This window comes from Chanodichthys erythropterus, chromosome 24, assembly GCF_024489055.1.
Source record: "Chanodichthys erythropterus isolate Z2021 chromosome 24, ASM2448905v1, whole genome shotgun sequence".
Classification (NCBI taxonomy): Eukaryota; Metazoa; Chordata; class Actinopteri; order Cypriniformes; family Xenocyprididae; genus Chanodichthys; species Chanodichthys erythropterus.
In genome coordinates, this window is record NC_090244.1 from 14,806,155 (window position 1) to 14,817,822 (window position 11,668).

The window sequence follows — 11,668 nt, forward strand, 5'->3', positions numbered from 1 at the left end:
ATGACCTCGTTTAAACAGGATTAGCTATAAATAGTGCTGCCTATCCGCTACTCTCGCGACGCGAGCTCCATCGCTAAACCCGCTGCACTGTAGCCCAGGATTGATTGAGCATCCGTCCCTACCTCCATCTTTGCTGTATCAACCCCCTATAGTGAAAAGAAGTGTGCTTATTTGAATGTAATGTGCACTTGTTGTGTGCTTCAAAACTAGAATGTATATTTGTAAAAAACAAAACAAAAAACTTCTAGGTAGCCTACTATTAATCAAATAAAATGCCACTTAAGTGTACTTAAAGAGAGTAGACTTCATGATGTGATACTTGTTAAAGGGATAGTTCACCCAAAAATTAATAAATTCTGTCATTATTTACTCACCCTCAAGTTGTTCCAAATCTGTAGAATTTTCTTTGTTCTGTTGAACACAAAGGAAGAGATTTTGAAGAATGTGTTAAACTGAACAGTTTTGGGGCACCATTGACTTCCATAGTAGTTTTTTTCCTACTATGGAAGTCAATGGTGCCCCAAAGTGGCCTGGTTACAAACTTTCTTCAAAATATCTTCCTTTGAAGAAAATTATACAGGTTTGGAACAACTTGAGGGTGAATAAATGATGATAAAATTTTCATTTTTGGGTGAACTATCACTTTAATTTGATACTGTTAGCAAACAATAAAAAATAAATAAAAAAGAGAATATACTTAAGCACAGTTTTAAAATTTTAACTTCAAAGAACATTTTAAATTATATTTTTATAACCTTTTGTCATGTTTTAAAGAAGTAGCCTACACAATTTTTTGATGTGTTGACTAACATATCAAAGCAGATGTTAAGTAGGCCTACTTGATTATACTTAAGTGTAGTGTTAGTTGATGTTACATTTAAAGTTAATATATTTATAACTGTAAAAAAATTAAACAAATTAACACAGTAAAATACTCTTTTCCATTGGAAACAGTAATATACTGTAAAATAAATGCATTCTGGGTAATATTTATTTGTGGTTTTTGAAAAAGTAACCTATAGGATACTTTCTCGAAAATAACAAATATTACCCAGAATGCATTGTTTTTACAGTATATTACTTTTAGGGCGACCACCCGTCCCACATTTTGCAGGACAGTCCCGAAATTGGGAGCTTGCATCCCGCAAGACGCAAGTAGTGTTCCGCATTTCTGTATTATTATCTTTTTTCACAGCCACACCAGCAAAGATTGCATCTCACATACTAGATAAGAACCTCAAGAGCTGCTCAAAGCTGCCCAAATTGATGATTTAAAGCATGTAATTATCCATCCTGATGGCAAATATTTCCAACGAACAAAACGTGCGCCGATCCCGTGGATGCTCGAGTGGCACTCACGGAAATGGTCGAGAACTTACGGAAAAACACGATATATTCTTCATTAATTTAAACAATAAAAAATTGATTGCAACTTTTAGACACCACTTTCTTCTCACATTAATAGTTCATTTAAAGGAACACTCCACTTTTTTTGAAAATAGGCTCATTTTCCAATTCCCCTCCAACTCCCCCCCAACGTGCCTTGCAACCATGGAGACGTTTGTGAGAGCCGCTGCGTAATATCATTGCACTGCTGCAGCCATGATACGGCAGCAAAGTTCCTCGATTATTACGCCTGAATGAGAGTATAGTTCCTAGCCATATCAGCCTAGAAAATCGCAACTTTTCATTTTCCGTCGGTCTTAGTACACGATTTAACTACAGAAGAGTCAAGTTTTAAATAGGAAAAATATCGAAATTCTTTGGTGATTTTTAAGCGCGATGCTAACGGTCTAATCAGATTCAATGAACTATGCTAAGCTATGCTAAAAGTGGTACCGCCAGACCCGGAGATCGGCTGAATGGATTCGAAAACGGTAAAACTCAACTGTTTAACTCTAGGGGAGCTGGAAAATTAGCCTATTTTCAAAAAAAGTGGAGTGTTTCTTTAAGATGGTTTCTATGGCGTTATTGTAATGACAAATATCAAGAGTGCATTATTGTAAAGCGAGGGCGCATTAAATGCGTGAGCAGGAAGCTCTCCGCTCACAAGCGGATTCCCTTCTCGCACAAAACTGGACATGCGCCCTCTCTCGATTAGAAATGACATGTGCGTGCTCAAACTTTGTCCTCCTGCTTGTGCACTCGTCAATCTAGAATAGTCTTCGGTAACACTTTATTTTACAGTGCCATAGTTACACGTTACTACATGTACTTATATAGTAATAACAGTAAATTATGCATAATTACAAGTAACTAAACCTAAACCAAACCCTAACTCTAACTGTAACTCTATAGTAAGTACATGTAGTTAATTAATAGTACTCAGTACTTATTTGAGTAATTACAACACTGTAAAATAAAGTGTAACCTAGTCTTCTCTCCAGGATTTAATGTTGCCAGAAGCGCAACATTATAGTGGGCACCCACCGGCATAAATATTAATCAGTGCATATATGTCAATTTTGACATCAAATGTTAATCAATATTTACATTGCATAATAGTAGTAAATTTATCTGTCTCACACGTGTCCCGCATTGTCCCGCAAAATCACATCGACTGTCCTGCAACAGATCAATAACCAGGTGGTCACCCTAGTTACTTCTGTATATTACAATGCATTCTGGGTGATATTATTTGTCATTTTCGAGAAAGTAGCCCATAGGCCTCTTTTCTTAAAATGACAAATATTACCCAGAATGAATTGTTTTATGGTATATTACTGTTTCAGTACACAGTATTTGACTGTGTAAATTTTTTTATACCGTTTTTTTTAGAGTGTACTAAATTGCAACGTCATCATTTACATGCATGACACACACAATTCGATAGTAATGACATTAAAGTTTACTATGCTTGTCAGCACATTCGGCAGTACAATTCAAAGTCAAAAGAAGTAAATATGAAATTACATACAAATATGTACTTAAATCCTACTTAAATACTTAACTAATTGCATTTAATATAAACTATATATACATTTTCAAACTATAATACATTTTTTATGTAATTGTAAATAACATGCAATTAAGAAGTGTCCTAAAACATTACATTCAGTTCGCACTTAAATATATTAATTTAAAGTATATGTGACCCTGGACCACAAAACCTTAGGGCCAGTTTTTTTTAAAATGGAGATTTATACATCATCTGAAAGCTGAATAAATAAGCTTTCCATTGATGTATGGTTTGTTAGGATAGGATATTTGGCCGAGATACAACTATTTGAAAATCTGGAATCTGAGGGTGCAAAAAAATCTAAATATTTAAAGTTGTCCAAATGAAGTCCTTAGCAATGCAATTCCACTCACAAAAATACATTTTTTATATATTTATGGTAGGAAATTTACAAAATATCTTCATGGAACATGATCTTTACTTAATATCCTTATGATTTTTAGCAAGAAAAATCAGTAATTTTGACCCATACTTGTTGGCTATTTCTACAAATATACCCGCTCAACTTATGACTGATTTTGGGTTACATGTTATGTCTATAAAAAGTACTCTTTTTTTTAAAGTATGATGAAGTGTATTTCTTTTTCACAAGTGAAGACTACTATTAATACACATTCACATTTTTTAAACCCACAATATCTGCAAAATGAGACCAGATTTTTTAGATTTTTTCCATAATGGTTAAAAGTTGGAACCGCTGATCTGAGACTACTAACTATCTTCATCCTAATTCCAGTTTGTCATTACGAACCGGTCATTCCCCTCCCCCATCCACGCCTCTGGAAAGTTAGAGATCAAGCCAAATGTCTTTCCTGATCCAGGCCCTGCCCTCCCGTATCACCTCAGCACGGCAATGACGGCTGATGATGTCAAACCCTGCCCACACGTGGAGTCGAGTGTGTGCCCGTGCAGCCGGCCATACGGCGTAAAATGATGCTAAACGCACAAGTCATGTATGCTTTAACATTGACGACCATTCACGTGAACAAATGCTCGCTGTCATAGATTACACTGAAGACACACACTCGAGCGAACACATACATGCAGACACACACACACACAGCAGGATTACCAACAGAGTTCCACACAGACATAGCAAGATTACAGAGACACATACAATCCCCTCTTCTTCCCCAACACAGGATACAGACTGCTGGATTAGAGAGACACAGATTCAAATAGAGGGAAATTACAATACAGTGCATCTCAAATGCACTGTTGAGAATAAAAACAAATGCATGCACCTATAAGATCGTAATTATACATAAATAAACATGTTAAATACACATCCGTATCTGATCCAGATGTTGATTTTAAGTAGAAAATGGCCATTTTGGTCGTTTGAGTGACAGATGCAACACTAATGTGATTTTGAAAGACAACTGCTTAAGGTATAATTGGCACTGATGGATTGATCAGCCTCTGTTGGAGTGCACACATTGATTGAGATATTGAATAGCATCCTTGCACAAACAAAACGTAGAAGACACAACCTTACACACTTCATGTGCACGCACGCGCACGCTCAAACACACCGTCACAGAATAACCTCACTAATCTTCTCTCAATGGTTTTAAGCCGCTGAAGAAGCTTAATAATTTAAGAGGAAAACAGCATCAGTGCTTTTAAGGACATATGCACAGAGATTAGCCCCCTTGCTTTACGCTGGACAACAAAGGACACCCTTTCACATGTCTGAATTGATGATGCAAAATGCATTTCGTTATCAATACAATAAAAGAGAGTGGGCAATATATCGACGGAACAGAGTTTTGCTCGTTCCACTTCTGTATGAGGTTCAATATGTGCCAGAAAGGAATCGATTGCTTTTTACTATACATTTGTCCATTATGTACTTAAGAAAAATTTCTGTAATTTGTGGAAATTACAGCATTCCAAATCTGTTGGGGTGCTTTTACACTAGCACTTAGGTTTGATTGACGTCAGAGTTCGTTTTTTTTTGGATGATGTGAACTGTTTTTCCTGAACAGTGCAAACTGTACCCGAGTCCACATAAAAAGGATGTCTTGGGTATGGTTCATGTGAACTGGTACGGTTCGATATGAATGCAATCATACTAAATTGTAGAAGTGAATCGCTATTGATGACGTATGATTTGATAAAACTGTGTATTTGTGTGTGTTCTCACTCACTTTCCTGACAAAAGTGAAGTGAAGTGACACTGCAAGCAGAGAATGTACAATGCTGCTTGAAAGTTTTTGAACCACTTGCAGAATCTGTGAAAATGTGAATAATTTTAACAAAATAAGAGGGATCTTACAAAATGCATGTCATTGTTTATTTAGTACCGTCCTGAGGAAGATATTTTACAAGTCCACAAGACGATATTTTTAAGTCCACAAGACGAATTTTAAAATATGACCCAATTCAAAAGTTTGTGAACCCTTGATTCTCAATACTGTGTGTGGTTATCTGGATGATCCACGACTGTTTTTATGTTTTGTGATGGTTGTTCATGAGTCCCTTGTTTGTTCTGAACAGTTAAACTGCCAAATATTCTTCAAAAAAATCCGCCAGGTCCCAAAAATTCTTCAGTTTTCCAGCATCTTTTGCGTATTTGAACCTTTTCCAGCAGTGACTGAATGATTTTGAGATCCATCTTTTCACACTGAGGACAACTGAGGGACTCAAACACAACTAATAAAAATGGTTCAAACATTCACTGATGCTCCAGAAGGAAACACAATGAATTAAAGGGATAGTTCACCCAAAATGAAAATGTGATATTTATCTGCTTGCCCCCAGCGCATCCAAGATGTAGGTGTCTTTGTTTCTTCAGTAGAACACAAATGATGATTTTTAACTCCAACCGTTGCCGTCTGTCAGTCAAATAATGGGAGTGAATGGGAACTTCATCTATAAGAGTAAATAAAACTTGCATAGACAAATCCAAATTAATCCCTGCGGCTCGTGACGACACATTGATGGCCTAAGACACGAAACGAGCGGTTTGTGTGAGAAAACGAACAGTATTTATATAATTTTTTACCTCTAATACACCACAATGTCCAACTGCGTTCAGCACATAGTGGTGTATTAGAGTTAAAAAAATGATATAAATACTGTTCGGTTTCTCGCACAAACCGATCGTTTCGTGTCTTAGGACATCAATGTGTCGTCACGAGCCGCAGGGATTAATTTGGACTTGTCTATGCAAGTTTAATTTACTCTTATAGACGAAGTTCCCATCCACTAGCATTATTTGACTGATAGACGGCGACGGTTGGAGTTAAAAATCATCATTTGTGTTGTACTGAAGAAACAAAGTCACCTACATCTCGGATGCGCTGGGGGCAAGCAGATAAACATCAAATTTTCATTTTTTGGTGAACTATCCCTTTAAGAGTACCAAGTGCCATTCTGTGTTGACGCTTTGAAAACAAAACCAAAATATTATAGTGAGGTATGCTATTCATTTTGCTACCATGTAGGGGTAAACAGTTAATGACGCAAACGTACTGCGTTTCGGACTCAAATAATATAATGTGAACACAATCAAGCTGTGGCAGGGGGGCTGAACATGATTTCACCAGGTAGAACATGTTCCTGGATCAGCATTCTTGTTGATCCTGGAACAACATTCCTATCAACCAATCAGATTTGAGGGATAGGTTTACAGTCAATCTCCAGTTTAGGCTTAAAACAAGGGTCAGGGGCTTCTACACCATTCTTATTCTCCTATCTCTTTTACCTCTGATTTTAAAGATAAGTTATGGGCAGGGGTAGGGATAGGGTTAGGACAAGTCAGGACAGGAATGTTGTTCCAGGATCAACAAAAGATCAATCACGGTGACCTGCAGGGGAAGGGGGGAGCAATCGAACTGGGGTTCAGACCAGGCAGTCGAACCAAGTGTGAAAGCACCCTAAAACTATAAATATTATGAACTTTGGACTAAGAACAACTAAGAACTTTGCTGGTTTTGTTGGATCAGTGTCTGTGTGGTGTGAATTGGCCTTAAAGAGTTAGTTCACCCAAAAATGAAAATTCTGTCATTATTTACTCATCCTCATGTCGTTCCACACCCATAAGACCTTCGTTCATCTTCAGAACACAAATTAAGATATTTTTGATAAAATCCGAGAGCTGTCTGACTCCTCCATAGACAACAACCACTTTCAAGGTCCGGAAAGGTACTAAAGACGTCATTAGAATAGTCCCGGCACCTGCATCAGCATCACATGCATGCATCATGCTGCTCATGTGATCAGCGTCGGCCAATAATGAGTCTGCGTTCTGATGTAGAACCTGGAAACACTGGACGTAAACAGCATATGAGAATGACAGATGAGAGAAGATATTGTTGAATGAAGTCGTTATTTTTGTTTTGTTTTTGCGCACAAAAAGTATTCTCGTCGCTTCATAAAATTAAGTTTGAACTTCTGCAGTCACGTGGACTATTTTAACAATGTCTTTACTATCTTTCTGGACCTTGAAAGCGGTGATTATATTGTTGTCTATGGAGGCGTCAGATACCTCTCGGATTTTATCAAAAATATCTTAATTTGTGTTCCAAAGATGAATGAAGGCCTTACAGGTGTGGAACGACATGAGGGTGAGTAATAATGACAGAATTTTCATTTTTGGGTGAACTAACCCTTTAAAGATTATAGAACAGAAAGATACATTTTAGAAAAGTTATTATTGAAAAAATGTATTTGCTTACCTGGATATCTGTAAAATGTTTACAAACAGAATGCCACACTTTACTGCCTTTTAAATTCATCTGAACGTTTTATGCATTAGCTGCTTGGCAGATCCAAGTATTAACTGGGCCACATCTCCATCGTCCAATTAGATGATGAACTGTATGTTGACACTCCATCCTGACAGGACTTGTTGACTGTTTCTTCATTAGGGAAGGAGTTTAGCAGAGGCTTGTAAAGGTCAGGTGCATTAGTTGAGATTTCAAACATGATACAATGAAGATCTGGGTAGGATAATAGCAGCTGTTTATTGTTAGAGTACTGTACTTATTTTATGAGTATAAATAAATCTGATGAGGAGATTTGTGACACTGTGCACATTATAAACCATCTCACAACATGACTTTGTGTAGAGTAATACATTGTTTCTTAATTTGGACATATTTTTTATATTCTTTAACTTTTAAAATTTAATTTTTTTGTGGACAGATGTACTTTTATGCTTATAATGGGATTTCTCAATTCTCACCTTCTCCATTGGATGGAAAATGTTGCTTGATTATGTTTTCTGTGGGACAAAAGTTGTCTTCCTCCAGGTGGCGCATGGCTGAGAACCGCAACCTCCACGACTGTGTTCAAATCTCAGGACGTTATATTTGTTTTACATTTGGATACATTTGTTCACTAAAAAGTATATTTGGTTAACATTTTGTTAACACTTAGCATGCAAAACTGACCCACAATCTCATTTTTATACGATTAAAAAAAAAAAAAACAAAAAAAAACCTAAACTAAACGATTATTAACAAACGATTTGATTGGTCAATTCTGATCATCGCTGAGAAAAGTAACAGCTGACACATGATTGTATTGTCTTGTGGTGCCTGTTATTTTTCTCAGCGCTGTTTCGGGAGATACCAATCACAGTTGTTTGCAATACTGTATGACAAGAATGTAAACCTAAAAATGACACTAAAATACACAGAGAATAGCTAAAAATGATGATTTATACATATTAGAGACAACCTCCGGTCCAATAAACCACGCCCCGTTTAATGTTAATTTCCTTTCTTTGGTCTTTTCTGCTCTAGTCAGTAACGTTAGCCATAGAAAGAGCTCTTTAGTGCGTTTGAGTTTAATATTTTAATCACACGTAATAATTCTGTGTAGATCAAACTAGAATTTGCATTTCGAGAAGTAATTTTATAAGCACTCCAAGGACGCATATTCACTCCTTCAAAATAAGGGCACTTAGTAGGCAGCCTATCCAGGATGTGCTCGTACGTCGCCATTTTCCCTGGGAGGGAATGTTAACAGAAGCACACTGCCAACGTGCACTATTAAGGGCCCTAGAAATCTGTTTTACCAAGTGATATAAAATATGGATTCAGCGTCGACCACCTCTAAACTCATCTATAAAAGTAAGTCGTTCGTTTTTGCGCGAAACTAACTAGTAATGTGAGCATAAAGCTAACTAACTGGCTGTTTTATGTGCACTAGTGTCTAATGAGGATATCACAAAACTGATACAGCTGCGGTCGAGCAACTCAGCGCTTTTTGACGGGAGGAAAAATTCGTCAAAAACAGCCTGGAGGTTCGATTTGTAACCTTAGAATTTGTGTCTCTCACAGCCTGTATTATTTACAATAAGTTATTATTTTGTTTATTTTTTTCCCCAGTGCAATACTCAGAGAAATGGGGCTTGAGGAAAAGATGACAACTGAGCAGATTGCCAAAAAGTGGGAAAACCTGAAAGCAAGATATAAGGTTAGTCTCACTGCCAAATGTGTTTTTATAGATGCAAAAAATATTCAACAGTTTCATAAATTTACCAATTCTTCACAAGGATGCCAAATATCCTCCCACCGGTGTGGAGAAGAACCCCACCTGCTGGAAATGGTTCAATCTCATGGACGATGCTCTGGCTGAAGAGTTTGATGAAAAGATCAGCCAGCAAGTGATCACCTCAGAAGCTGACAATGATAATGCACCTCATCCGAGTAAGAGGTTACGCCAGATCAAAGTCGAAGGGGAAATATTAGAATTTCTGGAAGAGGAAGTAACTTCGGTGAACATGCCGCCAGCCTCCAAATCACATCTGATTAAGCGGGGAATACAAAAAGGCAAACAGACAGCAGAAAGCCATTCATTGGACATCATGAGAACCAAACTTCAAAGAGAAAGACAGCTTCTAGAGAAAGAACTCGGAGGTCTGGACAGAGAAAAAGCCCTTCTAGAGCGGGAAAGGGCCCTTGCGGATCGGGAAAGAGCAGCTCTTAAGCGGGACAGAGCTCAGGTAGAGAAGGACAAAGCTGCGGTTAACAGAGACAAAGCGTCATTGGAACAGGACAGAGCCAGACTGCAGAAAGACAGAGACGCTTTGGCCAGGGACAGAGCGGCCCTTGAAAGAGACAGAAGGTCGGCGGATTTCACAAATCACGTGAAAAGCAGTTGCAATGGACTGGACTGTCCTCATGAAAAGAACAGAGAAAAATTAATATTCTTACTTGAAAGAGTGATGGAAAAAATTTGAAGCAACTCTGATGAGAATGAGGCAAACCTCAGGGAAAAAAGGATACTGCAACAAGTTCTGTGAGCTTATGGGATATCTGAACGCTCCTTGGGTTTATGTCTTTGCAGTCTGACGAGACATTAAAACATTTCATTTGGTCAAAATTTTGTTTTTGTACATTTCACTTCTAAATCAGACATATTGTCACAGTCTTGGCTCATAGAATGGATTTACCACATACATTGGCAGGGTGCACAAGGGCCCCTGAATTAAGAATTATGTTTTTGAGATTTGTTTAATTACTTGTGATTGTTGACTAAGAAACACGGAATGTGACGCTTTATTTCTGATATAATGTAATATAACAGTATCTGTTAGTAAAGTATACCGTTTGTGCCATACAATAAATGTCAAAACCCAAGATTCACGGTCCGCTGAGTTTTCATTCAGATGTTTTTACTCAAATTGTTAAAAAAACATGAAATAACATAAGAAATTTAAAATATTATAATAAATGTGTATACATGTAATGCAGATTTTTTTTTTCATGAGAATAATTCAAAATAAAAGCATTAAAGGATTAGTTTAGTTTCAAATAAAGTTTTCCTGATAATTTACTCACCCCCATGTCATCCAAGATGTTCCTGTCTTTCTTTCTTCAGTCGAAAAGAAATTAAGGTTTTTGATGAAAACATTCCAGGATTTTTCTCCTTATAGTGGACTTCAATGGAGCCCAAACAGCTGAAGGTCAAAATTACAGTTTCAGTGCAGCTTCAAAGCGCTCTACGCGATCCCAGACGAGGAATAAGAGTCCTATCTAGAGATACCATCGCTCATTTTCTAAAAAAAAGTTAAAATTATATACATTTTAACAATAAATGCTCATCTTGAACTAGCTCTCTTCTTCTCTATTCTTCTCTATTCTAAGTGTATTACTGCCCTCCACAGGTCAAAGTTTGAACTAATTGTTATATACTTGCTCTAGCATATTGTATATGAAAATTTAGTTCAAACTTTGAGCTGTGGAGGGCAGTAATACACTTAGCAGTGTCTACACTGCTGGAATTCAAATAGAGAAGAAGAAGAAGAGAGCTAGCTCAAGATGAGCATTTATGGTTAAAACGTATAAAATTGTAATTTTTTTTTTATTTTTTTAGAAAAGACTGATTGTTTCTCTAGATAAGACCCTTATTCCTCATCTGGTATCGTTTAAAGCCCTTTGAAGCTGCACTGAAACTGTAATTTTGACCTTCAACCGTTTGGGCTGCATTGAAGTCCAGAATAATCCTGGAATGTTTTCATCAAAAACCTTAATTTCTTTTTGACTGAAGAAAGAAAGACATGAACATCTTGGATGACATGGGGGTGAGTAAATTATCAGGAAAATTTAATTTGAAAGTGAACTAATCCTTTAAGACTTTTGGACCCAACTCTAGATTCTTTCAGAAAAATCTTAATGTTGACAGTGGGTATATTACTTACAAACTGTAGTCAGTTACTGATTCCTAATATCATGACAAAAATTGTAGTTA

The 11,668-nt window shown here is 36.9% G+C and overlaps 1 protein-coding gene across 1 annotated transcript; it reads left to right on the forward strand.

Moving 5' to 3' along the window:
* Positions 1 to 8,873: 8,873 nt before the first annotated feature.
* On the forward strand, positions 8,874 to 10,552 carry zgc:171459 (uncharacterized protein LOC562056 homolog). Its single transcript, XM_067380231.1, has 4 exons — positions 8,874 to 9,045; positions 9,125 to 9,218; positions 9,304 to 9,391; positions 9,471 to 10,552. Exons 1-4 carry the CDS (start codon positions 9,006 to 9,008, stop codon positions 10,155 to 10,157), a joined length of 909 nt encoding a protein of 302 aa, XP_067236332.1. The 5' UTR covers positions 8,874 to 9,005; the 3' UTR covers positions 10,158 to 10,552.
* Positions 10,553 to 11,668: the final 1,116 nt, after the last annotated feature.

Bases quoted from the DNA above. Each gene is read 5' to 3' on its own strand.
- zgc:171459 (XM_067380231.1), top strand. From the start codon at position 9,006: ATGGATTCAGCGTCGACCACCTCTAAACTCATCTATAAAA. The intron at 9,219-9,303 runs GTTCGATTTGTA...TTTTTTCCCCAG, and splicing joins TCGTCAAAAACAGCCTGGAG to TGCAATACTCAGAGAAATGG. The intron at 9,392-9,470 runs GTTAGTCTCACT...ATTCTTCACAAG, and splicing joins ACCTGAAAGCAAGATATAAG to GATGCCAAATATCCTCCCAC.